Source organism: Calypte anna, chromosome 6 (genome assembly GCF_003957555.1).
Source record: "Calypte anna isolate BGI_N300 chromosome 6, bCalAnn1_v1.p, whole genome shotgun sequence".
NCBI lineage: Eukaryota > Metazoa > Chordata > Aves > Apodiformes > Trochilidae > Calypte > Calypte anna.
Window position 1 is genome coordinate 940,268 of NC_044252.1, and position 24,017 is coordinate 964,284.

The following is a 24,017-nucleotide window of genomic DNA, read 5'->3' on the forward strand; positions in this document are numbered from 1 at the left end:
TGTTTATTAAGTCAATTTACTAGCTGCTTAATTGTTAGGCTAAGGAGCAATTAAACAAAACAAAACAGAACACTCACAAGCACACGAAACCCAAGCAATGCTACAAAGAAAGGAAACCAGAAAGAAAACCCACATCCACACATACATACTGCACGTGAGGCACAATTACCTTTCTATCCTCTTTAGTAAGGATAGAGCAATCTCCAGGAGTATAATCCCAAATCTTTTTTGGAGGCTGATGGAAAGCAGAGGAAGGAAATGAGGAAATGAAGATAAGGAAAGACATCACAGAGAATATGGGCACTGGATTAGAACAGAGTGGGAATACAATAGGGAATTTGCATCAACACTGAAAAGAATTTAAATAAAAAAACACCAATAACGACAAAAAAAACCCACAACAGAGAAAGAGAGAGAGAAGGAGGGATAAATTCACTACAGCACAAATATCAAGAGATCATGGGAGGCAAAAGGGAACATGCATGCAGCCTGGGAGGGGCTGTTTTCAGTAGTGCTGGAGGACATTCTTAGTTTCACAAGGTGCTCTAAGGGATTCTGGGGTTCTCCAGGGGGAACCCACAGCTGGTGGTTAAAGCATTCTTAGCACAAAACCAAAAAAAAAAAAAAAAAAGGGGGGGGGGTTGAAAAATGACAGTCATAAAAAGCATTTGTTTTGCTCATTCTTCTTTCCAAAAGGGAAGGGTAAAACAAGGACCTTTGATCCAGGGAGACTCCTTCCCCCCAAGGCACTGAATACATACCATGTGAGCAAATGGCTGAATTCCCAGGGGTGGCATTGAGGGGCAATCAGAATGCAGAGCTGTTATTGTTTTATTTATTTTATTGGTTTGGGGGCTTGTGGAAGAGGGGGTGTTGGTGGAGAGAGTGGGACGTGTGGAAGTCTGGGGACTAGTTATCTCAAACTCATCCAGTTGGCAAAGGCAGAGACTTCAAAATAGGATTTTTCCTGCTTGGATGCAGGTGTAAATAGCAGGGAGGGTTCCTCCAACTGAAATCCTTTTATTGGGACAGCCCTGCCCAAATAATGCCATGCTCAGAGCCTCATCTCACCACATCCCCACCTATCTCAGCACCATCCTGTGTATCCAGACTGACCACAGACTGGCACTGGGAGCTTCCCTGTCAATCAGAAGTGAGCTCCAACACTTGGGTCTTGGGCCAAATCCCTTTCCAGGCTGCCTGGATCTGTATTCAGACAGCCTCAGCACTGCAAACACTAAATACCTATTTCTTATCCATTGAATCAGCAGCTGCAGGGGGACAGATGGTGCTGCAAAGATTTAGGTTTGAGATTGGGAAGAAGTGGAGGGAAGGAGGTGAGAAGGCAGGACATGCAGCCCTTTTTTAAGCCTCCTGCTTCTCCATTTATAACAAAGAAGAGTTCAATGCTGTCCCCTAAAGGGCTGGGAGAAAGTCCCCATTTCACAGAAGAAGACAAACCACCTCCAGACTGACCAGATGTCAAGTTTTCTGGATGGGCTTCATGGAACTGGGGAACCATGGGTCAGGAGGAAGGAAGAAAAGAAGGAGCCCCGTGGGGATTCAGTCTCAGCAGCCCACTGAAAAAGCATCCCTGCTGCAGAGCCTCCTCTACCTGTCCATGGAGCTGCCCAGGAATGCTGCTGAGATGCTGGTCCAGCTGCCTGAGGCAACTCCTATGCTTTTCTCTGTGGGGAAAGCCCCATCCTGGTGTCTTTGGAGAACAACACCCACAGGTTCACAGGAATCCTGGGCTCCATTTCCTGCCTACCTCATTTAGCTGGAAATCAAATCAAAGCCAGGGGAACCCATGCCTGTAGAAGTACACACTCTATCCAGCACTGGAGAAAAAGAACCTCTGAAAAGCCCAGGGAGCAGCAAAGGTCAGCTGGAACTCAGGTAAGGCATGAGCTTAGCCAGGAGCTGGTCACAAAAACCTGCTCCTCTCAAGAGCAGTGAGCAAAGTTACAAAGAACACGGTGTTTGGCTGTGGTGATGAAGCTCAGAGGGAGGTTTGGTAGCTCTAAAAGTCTGAAATGGCATCCTCAAGCTGAGTGCCTGATGCCAAAGCTGTGGGGACAGAGTTCCACATTGAGGTGGTTGATCAGGGCCCATGGCTGGGTGGCTTTGGAGCTCCTGAAAGTTGACACGGGCAAGAAAGCAGCCCCTTGCTGTGGTAGGGAAGCTCCTTCTTTACCTTAGTCCCAAAGATCCATTGCTATGAAGTGTAATTTTCTATGAGAGGACTACCCAGCCACTCAGCACTTCTGCTTTTCAGCAGAAATCCCACTATTTCTATGATGTGAACAGACTGGGCACCCAGCCTCAGGCAGCTGCATTCTGTGCAGAGGAATTCTGTCACTTTGGTGAGGGCAAAGACTGCATGATTTAAAGAAAACCTGCTCTCCAGTGTTGGTGTGCAGCTGCCTTTGAAGCCAGTCCTGAGCCTTCAGAGAGGTTTCTGTTTTGCTGTACCTGCAGGGAAATCTCAGCAGCACTCAAACATGGTGTGCTTGGGCATTTGGCACCTGACCTCAAGGAGAAACAACCACAATGCTTGAACAGATGTGAGAGGCTGATAGAGACCCTCTGGTGCTGTCAGAGTAGCTTATTAAACACTATTTGATGATGCAGTTAATAATGAGTAAGAACCAGGCCATAAAATGCTTTAAATTCAATTTTTTCCAGTAGCCACAATCACTGATTGATTCCCTCCAGGAAAATAGCCTTTGTCCTACTGAATAATTAAGCTTTGCTTCATCTTTTTCCAGAGTGGGAAATGAAGGCTTTTTTTCCACACAGCCCCCTCCTTACCACAGCTCAATCTGAAAAGCAAACACAGTGTTCTCAGACTCCTTTGGTTTCAGGGCAAGGTCCTTCCAAGGACTACTCAACAGACTGATGTACCCCACACTTAGGCAGCTACATGAATAAGGAAATAGGCAGGAAGTGGGGTCAGGATCTGCTATGGTTAGCTGGAAAAGACTGACCTAGAGTTGACAAGCCAAGGCTAAGAATAAATGGGTGATTCTCTGAGTGAAAGCTGCTCATCAGCCATCCCAGATCTCCTCAGGCAGTGGGAAAATAAGAGCTTGGAATCAGGGCTTTCAATAAAGAGCACAAGGCATTACTTCTAACATCAGCAACAAAAATGCAGCTTGAGCTAGGGTAGAAGGAAAATTATTGCCTGGTTGATCCATATGGCTGGAAGGTGGGGAATGTTTGTAAAGTGGCTTTAAAATACTGAAAGTGGTCACGGAACAGCTGCTTCACATCAGCACCAGGATGATGCTGCAAACAGTTATATTTTTAACCCAGGAAGGCAGCTGTTCCAGGTTTAGGGCCTAGCGAAGAGATGTGGCAATCATTGAAAAAAAAGAAAGAAAGGAAGGAAAAAAAAAAAAAGGCAGGTTGACTTCATTGGTGATGGCAACTATCAAACTTACCGGTTTCCCAAACTCCAATTCCGAAAAAGAATTTATACCAAGGTTCATTCTTTAAATCTATCTCTTCTGGCTTATATCCCGAGTCTAAAGGAATTGGTGATAGGGGAATGGAAGAAAGAGAAGGATAACATTATGCAAAGAATACACGGAAAGGGACTGTTAGAGATGCAGATCCTGGAGCTGCCGTTCTAAAATGTCGCCGTTTCGCCTTAGAATTTGGAATTTCTCTGGCACCTCTCTCACAAAGCCCAGCTCTGCTCTGCCAACAGCAGCTAAGCCTGAAGGCATCATTGTGAGAAACATCAATGTGAAAGAATTGAATTTTACAGGAGACCCCCAAAGAGAGGTTCTGCAGCTTGCCCAGAGTCACAGGGAGACTCAATGGAAGAGCTGGGAGTCAGCCCCTCCCTCATTCTGCTGTCAGACTTCCACCAACTCCAAAGCTGCAAATTAATTAATTACTCCAAATTAATTTTTTTTTTTGAAGATTAAAAAAGAAGAGATTCAGTGAGACCCAAATCAAACACTGCATCTTTAACAGCACATGAATATGTGAGAAACCCTGTTCTATACACTGCAAACAGAGTGAAAGGTGGTTTTCTAAATCAAAGGAGACACAAGTCAGAGGGCATTCCTGAAAGACCTCTGAAGGGGATGGAGAGAGAGACAATATTACTTGTTTCTTCACAAATAATGTTTAGAGAACCACACAAAACTACAACGAAGGAAAATCAGACAGGACAGAAAACAGTACAGCCAAAAAGAAACTTCCCTTTTGTCCACACAATCTGTTTTAACAAAACAAAAAACAGTTGAAGCAGTTGTAGCTGTTTAACCAGAACACTGGTGAGCCCAGAGAATGAAGTCCAGTGCTGAGGGTTCTGCCACACACCAGAAGACATCTACTCAACCCTTGCATTTCAGGCCTTAGACATACTGGATCTCAAAAATACAAACACCTGGTGTCTGATCTGCAGCTTCATCCCAAATGTTCCATCACTGCCAGCAACAAGCCACCCACACCCAGAGAGGGCCAAGGAAGCTGTCCTGTGATGGGGTCTCTGAGGGGCTTGGCTACATGTGCCAGCCTCTGCCACAAGGCACCAAAAATGCTCCAGGACAAGAGCTCAGGATTGATGCTGAAAGAAGAGCAATGCTTCAGTCTGAAATCACTGGTTACCATCCTGTTGATCTCCAATGGCACTGAATTACTGTCATATTTAGTAAGGCTGATGGAGACCAAGAGGCCCCTATCTCAAGACCTTCTTTTTTCTGTGATCTGTCTGGAAATTAAAGCTCAAAAAATGACATTGGAAGTCACACAGCTATTACATTCTTCTTGCCTTTCATGAGCTCTGTACACTTTTTTTCAGCTATGCTGCTGCTGGTGGTGCTTGTGGCTTTCAGATTCTGATTCAACAGCTCAGTTAAGTTCCTGATGAAGTCTGAACATGTAACAGTGCCACGGGTGATGCCAGCCCACTCATAAATGCTGAGCAGGCCTTTTGCCACAAGTTTTAGTCTTGGCTGTTTACTCTGAGACAAAACTGTCACTTAAGTTAGCAGAAATCTCTTCTTGCAGGAATGGAGCTGTCACATCATGTTCAAACCTCTCCTCACTGGCACTTCTCTGGTGGGCAGAGCCAGTGCCCAGCAGGACCCATCACCCATTTCAGGAGGTACCTGGAACATGCTCCTCAGGAGCAACTGTGTTTAACTCCATGAAGGGACATGGGTGTGAAAAGAAGCTGGCTGCATGATCTCCAAGAAGTGATGACTTGATCACACTTGGGAGGCAAAAAGAAAACCTACCAAGGTACTAAGGAGAAACCTCAGGTCCCCCAGTCAGACTTGACTCTTACATTTCTAGTGATTTAATTCCTGATTGCTCTTGTGTAAATCCATGGCAGGGTTTGTCATCCCTTCACCTACTCCATGCATTCATCAATGCCTGAGCTGGGAAGGCACAAAATCCAGTTTACATTTGTAACCTGCACACAGTGAGTGCTGCTAAGGGAATCCTGCAGGTCACTTACACCTTATGTACCAAACTGCCTACACACAGGTAACCTCACCCAGGGATTTCAAGCACTTCCAGTGTCACACTTATACCACTGCAGGACACCTTCAGAGAGCTGTGGTGATTTATGCAGGACTGGCTGAGGCTGGCACCACCTCTCCCCCCTGCCCTTGCCAAGTTGTTCTCAGCCAAGCCTGCAGAAGGAGGCTTTTTTATGCCCCCAGCTGTCAATTCACATCCTTAGTTAGTAATTCACACTGGAATGGGTAACAGCTCACCTCTTCCTCCAGGTTACACACCAGTGTAACTGCCACCCTGCCACAGGACTGGTGAGACCCAGCTGAGGAAGCCAGCCCAGGGAGCTGACCATGCCCTGAGGTGTGTTACAGGCACTTCAAGAATTAGTTGGGTGGTTAAAGAACCAGAGGAGCACAGAAACCGAACCAGCCTGCTTTGATGCATGATTCCTTCAACTCTCCTTCACCAGCTAAAGCTGTGCCCTAGAAAAAGCACAGCTGGCAAACCAGCTGCTGAAGAGGTCACAGTGTCAAACACAGATTAAAAACTGGGGTTAGTGATCTATACTTAAACACAGAAAACAACACATCCAAAGGGGAGAAGCCTCTCAAATCCCCCTGGATCTTGCTTTCTAAGGAACAAAAAGGTTAGGAAGTTATGCAGAGCAGTTCTCAACCCAAAATATACAACAGGAAACTGCATCACACCCACACTGCAGTGTAAGCAGAGGAAGGAATCCTGTTGGAATGGAACTGGGCAAGCACTTGGGGAGTGTTTTACAATCAGAGGATAAAGCCACAAGCCAGGATAAAACAAACATTACCATCTTTTCATTGTTCAGAACTGAGGACTTTCCTGGCTGATAGTCATAAATGCTCCTGGGTTCTGCACGGTATTTCCTCGTGTCCACCTTCTTGTCTGGAGGCTCCCAGTCAGTCCTGAGGAAAGAAAGCTCAATTAACCCAAAACACTGGGGTTTCCATGGAGACAAGCACTTCCCTTTGACAGGAGCCTTTCCCTGTTAATCCTGCTTTCACCAGTCTACTTTTTTTAAATCTTTTTGAGCCTGCTGCAGGAGGAAGAGTTCAGACAGGGCTCTGGGCATCTATTTGTTTATCTGTAGCTGGCAGACTTTGACACAGCTCAGCTGCTGAAACCACTTGGGCAGGGGGGGGTTTATTCCAGGTATTTTCAGTAGAATTCCAGATTTCCATACCTTTCCTGATTGACAATAACTTAGTGGGGGGCTTCAACTAGAGTCACAAATACAAACATGGCCAAACTATGAGCAGAACTCAGACTAAATCTCTTCTGTGAAAACTTGTTCATTTTGGCCACTTCAATAGCTACCTAACTCCTACTTCTCTGGATTCTGGGAATTCCACCCAGGAAAACACTCCTCACCCAAGCAGGAAACTATGCAACACCAGACTGATGCCTGGTAAGAAAATGGGAGCCTGGGCTGAGACAACAAAGGAGTTCACCTGCTGCCTAGTGCAAGAATCAGGGTCTGAACCACTTCTCCTCTTCCCCAGAAAAGTATATCTGGAGTTGTGAACCTAAAGCTCCCACTCTTTGGTCCCTTCCCATTCACAGCTTTCAGGAATTCTTCCAGTACCAGATAGATCTTAGCTGGGGTCACCTTTCTGGGCTGGCTTTGAGTGATGAGGTACGGTTTGGGAGTGGCAAGGTAGCAGATCTCTTCACAACCTTCTCTGGGTCAATGTTGTCCATCTCACTCTTGGAACGGGGAACTGAGAGCTGGGTTCTGCCTGGAGGAAAAGTCAAAGGCAGGAATATTGGTGAGCTGGATAGGAGACAAAGAAATGCAAGTTTTCTGGTCCCTTTCCTGTTTGCTGGAGCAGCACTTACTGTTCTCAGAATAGGAGTAACGAGGAGAGTACGAATCAGAATCTTCATCTGAAAGACAAAAGCATTTTGCAAGTGAGCTGAAAAAGCCCCAAAGCAGCAGCACCAAGACCCCCTTTTTTCCTTCTGTTAATACACTGGCCATAATTTGAGTGATACGCCCAATACTTACCACAGGGAGAGGATCCTAAAAAAGAAAATGAATTTTAAATTGCATTTTAAAATAATTCCTAAATTAAATATTAAGGTAGAACTTACACCTTTCTCCAGGCTCTCGAAGCATTTTAGAAAATAATGGCTTTTTATCACAAAACTAACAAAAAAAAGGGTTATCAGATCCCATTTATCAAAAGCTGAAAGGTAAACTGAGCCCTTGGTCCCAGGACACAGCTGCTGCTTTGGCTCATGTGCTACCTTGATTCCAGGAGACTGGTTCTGCAAGGAAGGCACACCCCAAGAGAAGGTGGCACATCTACTTATCACCCATCACCTCTATAGGAGATGGACAGAGAGACTTCAATTTGATAAAAACCTAGCAGTTTCTTTCCACCCTCCTCACCAGGCTTTGGAACAAATCCTCAATGAACTGCAGGGAGTAGCTGGGACCCAAACTGGATCCCCAGGCCCATCACCTCCCTGCTGCTGAGGCTGCAGGCTGGCTGAGCAGTATGTGTGGCACTTACAGGACTTCCAAGGCAAAAAGGGAGGAAAACAAAATGTAACAGCTGTAAAGGAAAGTGCCAGCACAGGTTTTATTAAGCCCTCTGTGAAGAAGCCACTAGGAGTGACAGAGACCAAAAGACAGAAAAACAAATGAGATGTAGCTAGAATAAACTAGATAAGAAAAGTTTGTACCAAGAGTGTTATGTGAATTTAGGGATGCCAGTGGGATTTCCCCAATGAAACCACTTCCAGCTCTTCTCTGGTGGCGAGGATATCAATCAGCTGCTACAGCTGAGCTCATCTGCTGGAAAAATCAATCTGGCTAACACAGCTGACCTGAAATTGCACTCAAGGATTAATCAAGCTTTCCAGAAAGCCTCAGAGAAGTCTTGACTTTCATCTCCTCTGCTGAGTTCTCTTGGTGAACTAATTAGAAGGTTTATGTTCTAAACAGATGGCTTTTCACTCTGGTGTGCTGATCACAACCTCCAGGTTTAAAAATAGCAAAGATCAATTGGCAGGCCAATTCCCATAATAATTTAACCTAAATGACAGAAAACAAATATTTATTGAATGTTATTACAGTTAGCTGTTAACAAAATTGACTGGCATTCCTATATAAAAGATGAGTTTATTCAGACAGCAAAATACTCAAATGATCACACAACTCTCTGTCCCTACAAATACAGATGAACAAATGTCTAAAAAATCCTATTTTCACAGCCATTTAACACACAGTGCTATTTAGTGCTGGTGAGCAATGAAAAAATGTATTTACTTACTTGGAGAAATGCCAATATTCATTACAGCTCATCATTTAGACAGGAAAAATAAAATCACTGCAGGTAAGAGCTATTTTCCAATTGCCAATATTCTAATATCTACAGTAACAACAAGGGGTAAGTTCTATCTCTTCAAGTACCTTACAAAAAGGAGTGTCTACAGGGGAACAGGGAATACAGAAACACAGAAATGTGGAATGACACAGTAAGATTAAAGAGCAAATCACAGATGAGCACTAAAACAAGACTTCCTGACCCTCAGAGCTGCATTTTATCTGTGGGACCTCCTTAATGGGGCAAAATATCACCAAACTGGTAGTTTCAGAATCTGATTCCATTAGTGAGAAGAGGCTGCTCCTCTCTAATTCCCAGAGAATCTGCAGATTATTTTGTTAGAGGATTGGCTGAAATCTTTACATTTCAATACCTTTAGGCTCTTAAGGTATTTTAGAAAGGAGCCCAAATCTTGGTGTGTCTGGAAGACCCTATGCCTCAACCCAAAGCAAAAAAGCTCTGGTACTGATGGTATGGAATTGGGGCTCTAATCCTTCTCTGTTGAGTATATAACTTTGAAAGGTTTTTAAACAGAAAACATGCACTCCAACCCATTTACACCATCAGATAGTCTGGATTCCTTAGCAAGGAAAGATTCTAAGAAGATCTTAGAGAAACTTTTCCCAGCATATCAAGAATAAAGAGCAAATGCTTGGTCCAATAAAAATTCAAGCACCTAAGGCAGCAGATTAATTTCATATATTGCACTTTTGTAAGTGCACAGGGGATGTTAGTGGGAAACCATCTGTGGAACTCTTAATATATTACCCTAATTGGTTTTGCAAAATATCTTAGTTCAGACAACAGCAAAATGGATTTTCAGACCTCATTACAAACAAGAAGATTGAGTGTATGTGGTTCTCATTGATCAGTGAGGCTCTTTGTCTCTGCCTCACCCATCCCCACCTACCTTTCTGCCACCAGAAAATACCTTACACTGCCCTGTGATTTGCAAGACAGGGCTCTTCACCCACAGGTTTCACCAAGAAGTGAGGAGCATCATAGATGTATGGCATCTGTGCATGCCACCAGCCCACACTGATTTAACAGTGACACCTTCCATCTTCTTGTCTTCTATCTACATCTTTGATGCTTTCTTCTTACACAGTACCCACCAGATTTTTAATGTAAACATGGACTGAAATGGTTAATTAACAGTCTCACCAGGGTTGCCTTGAGGCACAGGCTAAGTAGGCAAGTTCCTAAACTGCAGGATCTGAAGTGCTACAGGAGCAGCAAGCCAACAAGGCTGTCACCAACAACTTCCCCACCAGGAAATGCCTGGATGTCCAACGTGTGCAGCAGTTTCCAGTGTTTCTCACACAGAAGTGTTTTCATGCTCCTGCACGTGCTTAGAGAATTACCCCTGATTTTACCATCCCTGAAACATGACTGCAAAAGATTTTTGGGTTTGTCCATGAAGTTTAAAGGAATCTGCTGAGCACGTGGAGAGGATAAAGAGAAGACAGTGTTATTTCAAGCTGCAAGATGTGCTGATGGGACTGTCCAATTTCATCCTTGCCTAGATATGCCAAGTGCACCTAAGGCCAGCCCTGACCCTATCTTCCCAAGTTACATCTATTTCAAATGACTGCATTGAGGGACTGATCCAAAACCCACTGAAGCAAGCAGCCTTTCTACCAAGACACTTCAGTGGCATTTTGGGTCTGGCCCTAGCACTGTGTTAACATTCAAACCCAGAATTAAATTATTAAAGAAACTTATTGATCCAAAAGGGGGGGTGGGAGAAATCTGAGTTAAACCACATCTTTACATGTCAGTCTGCATTGCAGGTATGTTAAATAATCACTGCACACACAGGGCTAAATACAACTGATTAAGCACATAAACCCAAGCCAGCCCCAGGTCTGGAGCATTAGTCAAGTACTAGTTACAAAGCCAGAGGAGCACTGCAAAGCCAAAAAGGCATCAAACAGTTCAGGCAATGCTTAAGAGTGCAGCAAATCATTAGGAGGCAGCATAATGCTCAGCAACTAGAAAAAACTCCAGGAAGAAAATAAATGGATAAGGCAGCGTTTGTGCAGGGAAAAATAATAATAATAAAAAAAATATATGGTCCTTTATTATTACCTTCAGAGATAGGACTAGGAGTAGACGCAGGAAACTGGTATGTAGGAGAATAAGGATTGTCTTCTGCAGCAGAGAAAAGCAGTGGGTTTTGAGACTATCCACACTGAAGTGGAGATTCTCCTTCATCCCCCAATTTCCTATCACACTACGAGTTTATTGCCTGCTTTAACAATAACTACAGCAAATGGCATCATACTTTAAATAAAGAGATTACTGGGTTAGTCAAATGTAGTTATTTTATGCATCACACAAGAAGGTTTACTGGGCATAACTGAATTTCCAGCCAGTGTAACACATGGGGGAGGGAGATCTAGAACTGAATCTAATGGATCTAATTACTAATTAGGGTACTATAGTACAGTTAAAGCACAAGACAACAGATATTCTGACTAAACTTCTGGTACCTTCAGTTTTTTGCTGGATTTCAGGAAGTTCAGGAAAAATGTAGGTAGGGCAATAAGGGTTTTCTTCAGGAGTGTCTAAGGAGAAGAGTATGATTTGCAAAAAAGAACAGAGAGGACAGATTTAAAAGGGCAAGAAGGGTGAGACAAGAACCCATACAAGCTGCAGAACAGTCCCTCTGGTGCTGCTCTTCCAGCACAACACAACCAAGATGCCTTTCTGCTGCCTCAAATGTGGGGCTCTGTGAGAGGAGAGAGCCTGGAAGCTGAGGAGGGGACTGAACTCATCCTCCTCATCCTGAAGCCTCTGGCTGAGCGGAGAACTCAGTGAGGAGCACTGGCATTAGAAACACCAACTGTTTCTCCTCCCCCCAAAGCAGCAACAGCACAATATTGCTCATCAGGACACCCCTGCAGCAGCAAACACAGCTCCAGTTTTGCATGCTCTGGGTTTTTCTTATTAGGGAAGCACCACTCTGCAGGGCATCTGCCCTGACATCACGGCTGCTCAGGGGCTCAGACTGCAAATGCTGCTGCAGCATTTCTCACCCAGCAGAAGGGATTGATGTATCAGTGCCCAAAGGACGGGCACTTCCCTGAGAAGGCACCACTACAAAGTTTGTTCAGTGCCTGCCAGGACTTCAGGTTTTGAAAGGGAAAAACTGAGGGTTGAAAAAGCAGAGTTCAGATGATGATACTCATCAAAAAAAACCCCAAAAACACAATGGAAACCTTCTGTTGGTTTCAGTGGGCTTCAAACCAAAGTTTATGATGCAGTTTTTTAAACTTTACAGTGCACAAAGCTTTCTGGGATGCACAGGACAGTTCCAGTGACAACCCCACCATCCTTCCAAGTTGTGCAGGTGGGCTTAGCTGCTAAGGGATCTAAATAAGGAATTATCAGCAGCTCTCTGATCTCCAATTAGTGATCTTGATTCTGCACTGCTGTTCAGAACAACTCAGACCTTTCTTTGAACTTCACTGTTCTCTCAGCTTTGTCTTCAGAGATTTCAAATAGATTGGCTGAGGTCTGTGGTGCAGAGTAAATGCTAGTTAACAGTAAAGACTTTTAACATCCACTACAACTCTTCACATTAATTGAAACAATGGTGTCAAGGTGGTCTTTTTAAAGAAGCAAAGCCATTCTGTGTTACAGTACCTCTGTTTAGCTTGTGGATCTGTTTGAACATTGTCTTGTACAGTCCTTGGATCTGTCTGTGTTCTGTTGGAAAATAAACATACCCATAAATAATCACAGCCACAAACTCTACTGACATTTCAGAGTTCTTACAAATCATCCAGCAATAAAAAGAGTTTACACTCTGCTCTCCATTTCACTGACTTGCTATTACCACTGACTGCCTAAAAATCAAGGCTATATGAATGAAACCAATACTTTAAATACGAGTGCTACACGTTGCAGCAGAGAGATCTCTGCCCTGAAGGTGTCTAAAATGAGGCAAAACTCTCCCTCAGCTGCTAGGTGTTTGAACAGAAGAGCAGAAAACAGTACTCTCAAATACAATGAACAAGAAATATTAATTTTTCATTTCTCCCCCCAGAGGCAGCTAAAACAGGTCAATGATAAAAGGGAAGCAAAAGTTCAAAATAAATATGTTGGAAGTAGAATTCAGGCCACCCTTAAACCTCTGCAGGCTCTGGAGCTTCAGTGAGTTCCCTGAGCCCCCAGAACCTGGCCCAGGTTCCTGGTGCCTTACCTCAGTGGGATGCCAATGTCATCGATGGAGGTGTCAGCCATGTGCTGAGGGCTCTTGACAATTGCTTCTCCCTCTCCTCCACTGCCTCTTCTCCCTTGCACTGTCTCCTGAGCCACCTTGTCCCGTCCCAGGGCTGAATCAACTTTATCAGCAACTAATCTGTCTGGCACTGAATCTGGAAATGAAAAGAGGGGCGTTCTTATCTCATCCCAGCACCTCACCAGCATCACTGTATTCCATTCCTGTGCAGGCAAAACCCCAGCCAGCATTGATGAGGCAGCCTGGGGCACTGACAGACTCAGGACTAAAGGAAACCTACCAAGGAATTTTGGGGGCCAGCAAGCCACTCGCTCCCAAGTTCATGGCTGTTTGTAAACACCAAATGCAGTGCTGTTCAGCATACCACGAGTCCTCCCTCGCATGGCTCTGCAGAACAACTGATGCTCCACACCACATTGCTTCCACCTGGAATTCTGTGTCACTGCCCAAGTGACACCCACAACCTAGCAGCAGGTGCCACCACCACCAGCCAAGGAACCAGGGGCCTCACATTGCTCTGAAGCTCTTCTGTGCTCTGAGGAGCTGCAGCAAAGCTAACTGGGTGGATTTTGGCTTTTCTGGTGGATTTTTCACTTGTGACTTTACAGTCTGCCTCATCAAGACTTGGCAAGTCCTACCCTTTTTACATCACTGCATGCACTGAAGAGAGAGAGAAGATAGAGATGTTTGTGCACATGCACATCATCACCCTGCCAAAGCCATTAAATGTGCAGAAATCTGAAAGGGACAATTAGGAGAGGAAAGGCTCATGCATAACAAAGCATTGGTCTGGTGGTGCCTTGAGCAAACACAATTCTGCCCTGGGAAATTCTGTCTGAGAAGCATTTGTTGTTCAAGTGCTTGGTTTGAAATGACCATCAAACTTTAATCCTTCCTCCTCTTTAAGAAAAGTGAATAATGCTTAGAATGTTCAAAATGGGGCAAGCAACTGTTAAATTCTTTTTTAGGATTTTCCTCCTATTTCCTCTCTCTGCATGTGTGTTCACATTCTGGGGTCTTTTTGTGTCCATGGTCTGCAGGGGTCTCCATTTTTTAGGAAGCATTTGGTCCCTTTCCATAACAAACCTCTTTTATCAAGCCTCTAATAGAGAGCATGTAAAAAGCAACTAAAATGAGACCATTCTTATTTCTGCTCTCCCACTTCTCCATTTACCCTGTCGTGGCTATAAGTAAACAATAATATAATAGAGGTAAAGCAGAACATGTGTTCCTGGAACACCCACTGCAGCCTGAGCTACTTCTATTTCCAGATTGTGGGGAGTGAGAGCTGACCAGGAAGCAAACCTGCTCATCTTTCAAGGACAGAACTCCCACACTGCCTGGGGAGAGCAGGGTTGGCAGCACACATGCCACACTACCTATTTTATATCATCTATTTCTTGACCATCTGGCACAAATATTTCTGCTCTTGGAGTCATGTAAATACTGATTTCTTTTCCTCCTCCACACAAGCCAGACTAACTCAATAGGCTCTGAAGAGAAATCAGATATTGCTCCCCTGGGAATAAACTGAAAGGCAGTCAATAGAATGATCAAAACTATATGTAAATCTTACTACTGAGGAGGAAGGTAGGAGTAATGTAGGGTTTTGGTGTACCACACAGGCAGCAATGGGAGAAAAGTGATCTGGACTAAGCCAGGACAAATATTTATCCTCATTCCCTTGCAGTTCCTGGAAAATGTGTTTGCTGAAGGTACTCCACAAGCTTAACAACACAGCAGCTTTGCTCCAGCAGAGGCAGCAGCTGAGGGTAGCAGACCTTTCACATCATACCTGCCAGGCTACTAAGCCTTTTTTGCTGTTCTGTGGTAAGGGAAGAAACAAAACAAAAAGAAATACAGAACAAATGGGTGAGACACAAACAGCAAGTGCTCCAGTGCTGCATTTCTGACAGGCAAGAAATTATACTGCAGACAAACAGCCAGCAGCTGCTGGAGAGAATCTGTTTTCAAATACCCTGCCAAAGTGAGAGCACCAAGCCCCTTCCTTCTTCACACTGCAGCCTCGTGGAATAATACAGATCTCATGATGCAATCACCAATACGTTTACTAAGGCCTTACTTTTTTTTTTTTTTAATTCTTTCTTAACCTCAGAATGTAAAAAAGTTGACTGGAAACAACTTTAAAACAGTAAAGCTCCTCAGAGTCACACGACCTGAGAACCCTCTCTGCCACCCTTAGCATGAGGCTCATTTTGAACCAATAAACCTGCCAGCATTTTGGAGGGATACAGGAAAGGATCATTGCTGGTGCTTGCTGAGTCTCATAATAAACCAAGAACTCTTGGATTTCTGTTCTCTGCTCTCTGCTCCCCAGCCATTAATCATTTAATCTAAAGCACAAAAGCCAATTGAAAACAAGAAACTATTTTACTGACATCTGAAGTTAAGCTCTTGAAAGCTCAAACCATTAATGCCAAGATTTCAAAACCTGAATAGATTAATGACATCTGTTACATATTCACTCTAAACCATGCCATGCAGTGCCTGCCCAGGAGGTAACTCTGCTTTGAGGGCTGCATGGACACTGGGCCAAGCAGGCCTGCAGCAGGTCAGGGTCCTCCAGCTGGAGGCTGTTTGCTGGCAGAACACACTTTCACTGGTGCTGGTACAACACCAGCAAGGGAAAGCAATGTTTCTCCTCACTAACTGCAGCTCTCACCCCAGGAACCTTTGAACTTTGCTCTGTTCTTGGAACACAAAGGAAACCCCACTGGAGAAGGCCCTGTGTGGTAGACACTGAAATACTCCTGATTTAGTGCAAAACCCAACCCAACGAGTACCTCACCAGTCAGTTAAAAAAACTGGAGAGATAAAAAAGGGCTGTCTCAAATAATAACTTCTCCTCTTGAAGCAGTTGAGGAATCCAGATATCCACATTCAGAAGTATGTAAGCAAACCAAAGATGCTGGCAAAATGGAAGAGGTAACCTGCTTGTGATCCCTATGATCAGCTGAGCTTCCCATCTTCAGGATCAGGAACTGAACTCTGTTTTAAAAAGACACTGGAAAAATCACACCATCTGATTTCTGATGTACTTTTGTCTCTTAGCAAAAGGTAAGCCATAGCATTGTAGAAATCTGCTGTCCTGCAGCTTCCTAAGTCCCCTGGAAACCAAGGTAAATTGGACAGCACCTGTTCACCAAAGTAGGTGAACAAATCCCAGTGGTGTGAAAACCAGTTCTGTGACCACAGACCTGAAGTGGGCAAGCCCAAAAATGTTTCAGAACTCTCACTTAGGGCCCTCCATAAGCTCCAGGCTTCAGTGATGCACAATGAACCAAGGGGCTGGGCTAACACCAGCTAGAAAGGAGAAGCCAAATTTCCCTCTAATGCCAGAAGTAAAGGATGCAGCTCCCTGTCCAGAGGGAGCTGCTGTGAGGCAGAGAAAGGACTAGATTAGTTAATGGGAGTGCTCAAACAAGGTTGGTTTCTTCATATGCAAATCCACAGCTCAAGGGCTACAGCAGTAGGAGTCTGAGCTGATCCACTTAGGGGCAGAGGAATAAATTGGCAAGTTCAAACTTCTGGGCAAATGGATTATTTACTACTGGGTAAATTCTGCTGAGAATTCAGAGGTCAAATCTCTCCCCTAGTAACTGAAAATATGGTTGCTTTCACACTCAAGTAGCTGGAAGATAAACTATTACCCTGAAATAACTTATTCAGATATTTATAGCCCAGTTATAAGCCTCTCCCCCAGCCTTAGAGTGGCTTCTGCTCCACAAGTTTCAATCAGAAAAAGCAGGCATTGTCCCACACCTCTAGCCTCTTGCTTGCCTGTCATATTCCCCAGTCACTCCAGCTTTCTGGAGGCACCTTTGTTAGCTCTTAGTAGTCTGGACTTCACTGTCCACAGCACACACATTCTCCAGTACCTTGTAGGCTGCTCAGCTTGAGGCACAAATACTTAAAGAGGAGCCTCCTTACCTCGATTGTGCTGCAAGAGTACAATGGTGGGATTGACAATTGTGGTAGAGGGATAGGCAGAGGAGGACTTGTTGATTGAAGTGAAGGAGGTTGGATGGTCAGTGCCACGCTGGGACACTTCATTTAGCAGAGGACCTGGGTCCTAAAAAGGAGAGCAACAGATCATTAGCAGCAAGCAGAAGATTGCTACACTGGGAAAATCTGGGGGGGAAAAAATCCAACACGTTTTAAGCTGAATGAGAAGCATAACCTCAGCAAATTTTAGTAAAAAAGGCATAAGCATGAGTGTTACCCTGCTCCTTATAGGTACCCTGTTTGTTGTTAATGCAATTAGTTTCCTGAGGCAGTCTATAATTATTTGGTGTTGGGTTTCACAACTCCAACTCCAAAAAGAAGGCACTGAATTCATCTAGCAGACTCTCTGCAGCAAACACAGGGTACCAGAAATGAGCAAATCTGGTTGGGAGAGTAGGAGGGGAGATGCAGGTGTATTTCCCCTGGTAAATACAGACACAAACATTGGTTTTAATATTCCTTTCATAGCAATAAGTCAGACATGCAAAACTCATGCAATTCTGGAGTGAAATGTTATTACTGAAGCTGGTTTGGTAAGGAAGGTCTGAGGAATTGTGTTATCCCCATCACTGAGGAGACAGCTTGACACCTACCTGCCTAAAATAATGAAAACAGAGGGTAAAAAGCAGGCCTCTAGCAAGGAAGATACTCAGTGTGGCTTTGCCACTGGAGCATGGACAGCTAGCTGCTCTGGCTCTCCTACAGCATCCAGCTTCACTATCTGGTTATTTCCAACCCACCTCTGGTATCCCCACAGCCCTGAGCTGTTCAGCAGAAATAGAGGATGTGTCTTGAAAAACCTTTAAAACAACTCAGTGACTGGGCTGTCGTTGGTAGTGAGAGGAAAAAGGTAAAGAAGGGATGATCACTACGACTCTGTGCCAGCTTAGGCTGAGATCTCTCAAAGCTTCTTTGGAAGCTTGAGGAACCTGGACACACAAAGAGCATTAACGGGGAGTGAGCATCCAAACAGAGAGGATGGAACAGCATGCACAGTTCTGCACTCCTGCCCCTCCACTGTCAGGCTGTAAAATGGAGCTGAGCACTCAGGGGCATTTTAATTGCTAATAAAAAAAAAGAATACGCAGAGAATGTTGCTCCAGAAGAATCCCCCCACTCCTGGTCTTTTGGGCCAAATGCAACTCAGGAGAAAGAACTTAGAGGAGCAGAGAGGCTGAAGAGGGGCCACAGTGAGGGCTGGGAGCAGAGCTCAGGGATAAATCAGTGAGAGCTGGACATGATCAGAACAAACATCTCCAGTCCCTCCAGCCTGGAAAGGAAACAGGGAGGAACAAGCCTGCTCTGCTGGATGGATCTTGCTCCAAGCAGCATCTGATCAAGCCTTAGACATTTCATGAGGCCAGGAAAGAGTCAACAGCCTTCAGAAATAGATGTCCTTAAGAAAAAAACCCAGCCCCATTTGTCTGGCTGGGATAATCCTGCAAATGATGCAACCTGAGAAAAAGGAGTGGGAGTCAGGGAGAAGTAGGAGAGAGCTTCACTTAGATAACTAAAATATCAAGAGTGCCTAAAAGAGGAGGGATGGCAGATGAGGACAGGCTCCACAGCCCCAGATAAGTCACCAAGTAGGTGAACAAATCCCAGTGGTGTGAAAAACAGCTCTGTGACCACAAGACCTGAAGTGGCCATGCCCAAAAATGTTTCAGCACTCTCACTGCATGAACATCAGGTAAAACAACATTTCTACTACTCCTCTCAGAACTGGATGCATGCTGAATTTTTCTGGAGACTGCAGATAGGCTCCACTTAAAAAAAATAAACAGAACAAAAAACCAAACAAGCCACAAAACACACAAAAAATAAAGCCACAACAAAGCCCCCAAACTTCCATTGCAAACTTCTGCAGTAAAACCCCACCAATGCAAACAGAGGCAGAAAGGTCAGTGCTAAGATCTGTTGAAAACATCATCCTTGGTTGCTTTTTCTTCTCCCTCCCTTGATCTCTACAGAGTCAGTGGGCAGAGAAACCATCACCACAGAGGACAGGGTTTCTGCTGAGCTTCTTGCTTACCCTGACAACCAACCACATTAAAAAAAGTAGTGCCTGTAAGGCTTCCAGCACTAGGAGAGTCAGATACTCTTTGCCTCCTCTGCAACTTTAACTGAGTGCTACATTTCCTTCATGCCCCAGCTTTTCAAGCAGCTGATGAGCTTAAAGAGAAGCAAGAACCTAACCCAAGAAGGACACAGCAAACTGCAAGCTGACACTCTTGCAGTATTTTGTGAGTGAATTCTTCAAAAGTTTCAAAGATAAGGAATTTGAACCTGAAGAGACCCTCTCCCCCTAACCACTCTCAGCAGCCACATACCTGGAAGACTCTTAGCTCAGTAAGTGATATTATTGCCTGTGGGTCACTGGATACTGGCAGCAACGTTACACTGATTTCAGCAGGGGATTTGTGCAGAGACCATGTGGTCTTGTGGCTCCAAGTGGAACAGAAAGCCCGCCCTAACCTTTAGCTGCTCTGCTGTCATGGCTTTAAATGTTATTTCAAACACAATTAGAGATGCTATTAAAGGAGCCTGAAGAGATCAGTTTGTTGTAGCTAGGCTGTTCATACAGAATCCATTACTCTGAGCAGATCCTGCAGAGAGTCCCAAGGTGTGCATCACCTGGCAGAACAGGCACAAAGAGAGACAGTCAGAGGTTGCTGTGAGAAGTCAAGAGAACTGAGAGCTGCACAAGGCAGGAGACATGCATGCAGGAGCCCAGGGCACAAAGAGAGTTTCAGCTGTCATGCTGCTGGCAGGGAGGGAGTCATCACTCCTCTCTCAAGTTTAGTATTGCAAGGAGAAAGTCGTTTTAATCCAGGAATGCAGATTTAGGAAAAGGGTGAGGAGGGGACCCAGCAAATCTTACTGTATGTGAGATGACTCCAGTGCTTTCAGGCTTCAAGCCCCTGTGCAAAGCCCCCGTGACGGGAGGGAGAAGTGAAGGTGGTGTTGAGAAGAATGGCAGTTTCGGGTAAACAGAGGGTAATGTGCCAGATGCAGAGGGTGCTTGGTTATGGTGGGAACCCCTCTGGAGATGTGGGGGAATGAAATCATCTAGAGTTGGAAAAGTCAAGGGTGAGCCAGAAGAAACAGTCTCAGGGGAAACGGAGCCTTGCCCGAAAGGAACCAGAGGCGGTGGTGGAGTGCTGGAGCTGCCTTCTTGCTGTCTGTCTGGATTAACCTGGAGCAGGGGGACTACTATAACCCCAGGCTGAGCTGTGGTGGTGGCAGTGGCATCCTGTGGGAAACAAGGTGTTGTTATGCGACGGGGGAAACCGGGACTTTAGTCTAAGGCAGCCATATGGTGTCATGCAAGGATGCACCCAAAACCATAGGAAGCCCCACCGGGTTGCCTTCCCTCAGGCAGACACACCTCTTCTGCAGCCTATCAACATCCACAGCTTTTCTCCAAAATCTTTTTTCCCCACCCCTCTTCTCCTTCTCCAGCTCTGTGGAGCAGGGGTAACTGAAGCCACAGAGCAGCTCTGTGTCCACCACCCCCCCCAGAAGCACTGACCAGCACCTTACGGAGCCTGCTGCTTCCACAGCTCCCTACAACAGATCCTATCCAGCCCAACCCAACCCCCTGCAAACCACCACACACACAGACACGCAGAGCCACGCTGGGAGGGGAGGGTGTGTTAGGTATTATTGAGTAGAAGACCACAAGCCTGATGAGTTTCTCAGAGATTAGGTCGGAGGGGAGGAAAGCATCAAGGGAACGACCGTCACGAATTAAAGAACCGTTGGCAGGGCTGGAAGAAAAGAAGGTTATGGAGAAAACATGTACCATGCTGTGTCCCATGGCCTTGGAGGGTGGCTGTCGCTGCTGAGGAAGGCAAGGCTCTGCTCTCATCCTGTCCCCCGTGGCAGCCGTGCTCGGGGGCTCTACCACTCTGTCCCTCACCGCTTGCGGAGGTGGCGGCTGAGTCCGGTCGGGCCGGCCGGCACCATGACTAACTGGGTCTTTACTGAGGACAATGTAACAGTACGGCCTGGGAGGAACAGGAGGAGGAGGAGGAGCAGGAAGAGACTTTCCAGGATCCGTTACAGAGGAAACAATGTCGGTGGCTGGTGCCTGGGTGAGCTCAGCGCCCAGACTGGCGCTGCCTGCTGGGTCATGTGCGGTGCCGGGGGAATTTTCGGCTGCGGCTGAGCAAGTGCTGTTAGATAAACAAGCTACATATAGTTTGCTGACCTTTTTATCCGCCTTCTTCTCATGACTGGAATCCGTTCCAGCCTGACTACCAGGACCTGCCCTGCCAGGGTTATGTTGGAGGGAGGAGGACCATGCCCCCGACCAGGAGCGAGCGTCCGGGAGCGGCTGCCCAGCAGGCGCTCCGTCTGCGGGGCTTGGGGAGCAGCCTTGCTGCCCACTGGGGATGTCCCCGTGGGGAGTGGGTGATGTGAAGTGACACCCTGCAGTGGCACTGGGTGCTGCACGCTGTGGGTAAGGCTTGGGTGCACTCAGGTACACGCAGTCCATGATGGGCACTGGCAAGAGGTTGGTCGGTCTCGGGTCAGCACGAGGTCGCCATGCAAAGCTTTCCTCCTTGGGAAGAGGAGGACGGGGAGGAGCAAGGGCCTGCCCAGGCAGAGGCAAGAAGGGACAGAGAGAGAGAGAGAGAGAGAGAGAGAGAGAGAGAAAGGAAGCAGCATCAAATGAAAAAAGGGGGAAAAATAAATCTGAAGAATGAATTCAGTCATTAGACTTGGGTTAAGCAGGTTTTAATACGGCGAGAACGAAAAATAAAATAAAATAGCAAATACAGTTTCTGGAAGGGCAGTGCAGAACTCACACACATGCACCATCACCTCACACATTCCCTCTGCCTTAGCACTGCTGACTGCAGCAGGCAAACTTTACCCTCAAGCCCCTGCCTACACGTTTCTCCCTCTGGGCTAAATAAATCTCTGCTGTGCTGCAGGAGAGCTGCAGAGCAACACCCCCTGTGCCCCTGGGAAACCTGACTCAAGATTTAACAGCCTGGATTTCTGAACCCAGGCTCGTGCTTGCAATACCTCCCAGCACTGGGGACACATTTCAATGGCAAAGCCAAAATCAGAACCCCAGGCTATGTCTGCTGCATCTCAAGTGCACTGCTGAGAAATGAACCTTGCAGAGGTTCACCCCTGCTAGTGCAAGCAGACATCCTGTGGATACTACAGCCTGACACAGCTGGCTGCAAAAAAAAAAAAAAAAAAAAAAATCAGGATTTCTTCCTTCTAAAGGCTAGTTCTTGAATTCTCTTCTGGATTCTTCAGACAGACCAAAACAACTAAAGTTTCTTGAGGAACTGAGTTTGTAAGAATTTGCCTCCAGAATCAAAACCACCACCAGAGAAACCCTGCTTCTAGCAAATATTAATAAAAAAAGACCTTTACTGTTAATGATACTTTGCAACATACAAGTTGCTAACTCCACAAACTGCCTGCAGACTGCAACTCCCAACTCCAATGGCAGTGATTTTTTTCTGAAAGCCACATCATTTTCAAGCTTAGCAATAGAGAAGTTTTGTTTTATTTATTTCTTTGTTGCCAGTAGCTGAACACTTCACACTACTGGAGGAAGAGAACTAAACCACTCACCTAGTACACAGTAGCTCCCTGCATTCTTGTAAAAGACTGGAGCCTATGGAAGCAGGTTCTACACACACCCTGCTGCCACATCCTTATTGGCAAAGGCTGGCTAAACCACTGCTAAAATGGCCAAAACCACAGACTGAAGATGCCTTGACAGCTTGCAACATTCAAATATGAAAAAATAACTACTTCAAAAAAAAAATTCACCCACTTATGAGAGGTTGTAGCCAGCACCTATTCTTGTTCCATGGATAGAGATCTAGATGAGCTTAATAAAATTACAGATGCTGTCCCAGAAGCTATTGTCCCCATCCTGCCCCTCTCTCCTGATGTGTAAGGGAGTGGAGAAGTGGGTTGGTAAGTGTTCCTTGGGGGGCTTCTGGTTCTGGAACAGCCTCATTCCTTTTGACTCCCTGAGGACAGTAGCTGGAGACTTGGGAGAGCCCCAGTACCTTCCTAGGTGAGGTGAAGCCTCACTTTACCACTATAAAGTATTACCAGGGAATACTAATTCTCCACCTGCACTTGCTGGTTTTAATTTCCTTCCATTTCAGCTTAGTTTGGACAGCACTCCTTGAGACTTCTTACAGAAGTGCCCCCTCCATCAGCACTTGCTCATCAACACAACCAGTAAGGGACTCCAGGGCAGCTCTAAGTACCCAGCAGTAAAAGGATCTCTCCTTTAGGCTGCAGCTCCTTCCCTGGCCTTCATCCACTGACAATGCCAGGAGCAGTGTCTGTCCCATGGCAGTGCTATAGGTTCCAGAGACCCTCATGAGGAACAAGCCCTTAAAGAGACTGCTTCACACCACAAGAAGCAGTTTCTAACAAAGGGTTTCCATATCAGCTTTCAGACTGCTTCTGTGAAGACCAACCACCCAAAAGAAAAAAGGATGAGGCCACATTTCTCTTAACAGGTTGGTTTCAACAGTTTAAGCTCAGGTACAAATAACCTCTGTCTTGTTGCCTTGTCTCAGTTACAGGGTTAAAACTGAAGGACATTTCCCCAATATATTGTTTTTAATGCAGGGTGTAACTCTGCTTCCAGCCTGCAGCAACCTCTAGGAAACAGACTGACATAAAAGACAAAGCAGTACCAATGACTGCTTCCCTTTTTTCTCACAAACAAACAGCTTTGTTCTCCTCCTTCAGCCACCAGGCAAACAGCCTGGTGTGCCCAAACACCCCAGCACACTGCTGCCCCCCTTGGAAAGGTAGGAAAAGCTGAAGGCACAGGGACTTACCCGAGTCTGCAGCAGAGTTTGGAGTTCAACCCAGGACTCCTGCCCATG

The 24,017-nt window shown here is 45.6% G+C and overlaps 1 protein-coding gene across 1 annotated transcript in view; it reads right to left on the reverse strand.

Annotated features, from left to right (window-relative positions):
* SORBS1 (sorbin and SH3 domain containing 1) overlaps positions 1-24,017 on the reverse strand; it is a 185,531-nt gene that overhangs the window by 25,771 nt on the left and 135,743 nt on the right. The window contains exons 12-20 of the mRNA XM_030453736.1: positions 20,933-21,727; positions 20,009-20,380; positions 17,053-17,194; positions 12,504-12,566; positions 11,348-11,422; positions 10,944-11,006; positions 7,357-7,404; positions 7,127-7,256; positions 6,308-6,422 (exon numbers count right to left, since the gene is read on the reverse strand). Coding sequence (XP_030309596.1) covers positions 6,308-6,422; positions 7,127-7,256; positions 7,357-7,404; positions 10,944-11,006; positions 11,348-11,422; positions 12,504-12,566; positions 17,053-17,194; positions 20,009-20,380; positions 20,933-21,727 — 1,803 coding nt within the window. The remainder of the gene's footprint in view (positions 1-6,307; positions 6,423-7,126; positions 7,257-7,356; positions 7,405-10,943; positions 11,007-11,347; positions 11,423-12,503; positions 12,567-17,052; positions 17,195-20,008; positions 20,381-20,932; positions 21,728-24,017) is intronic.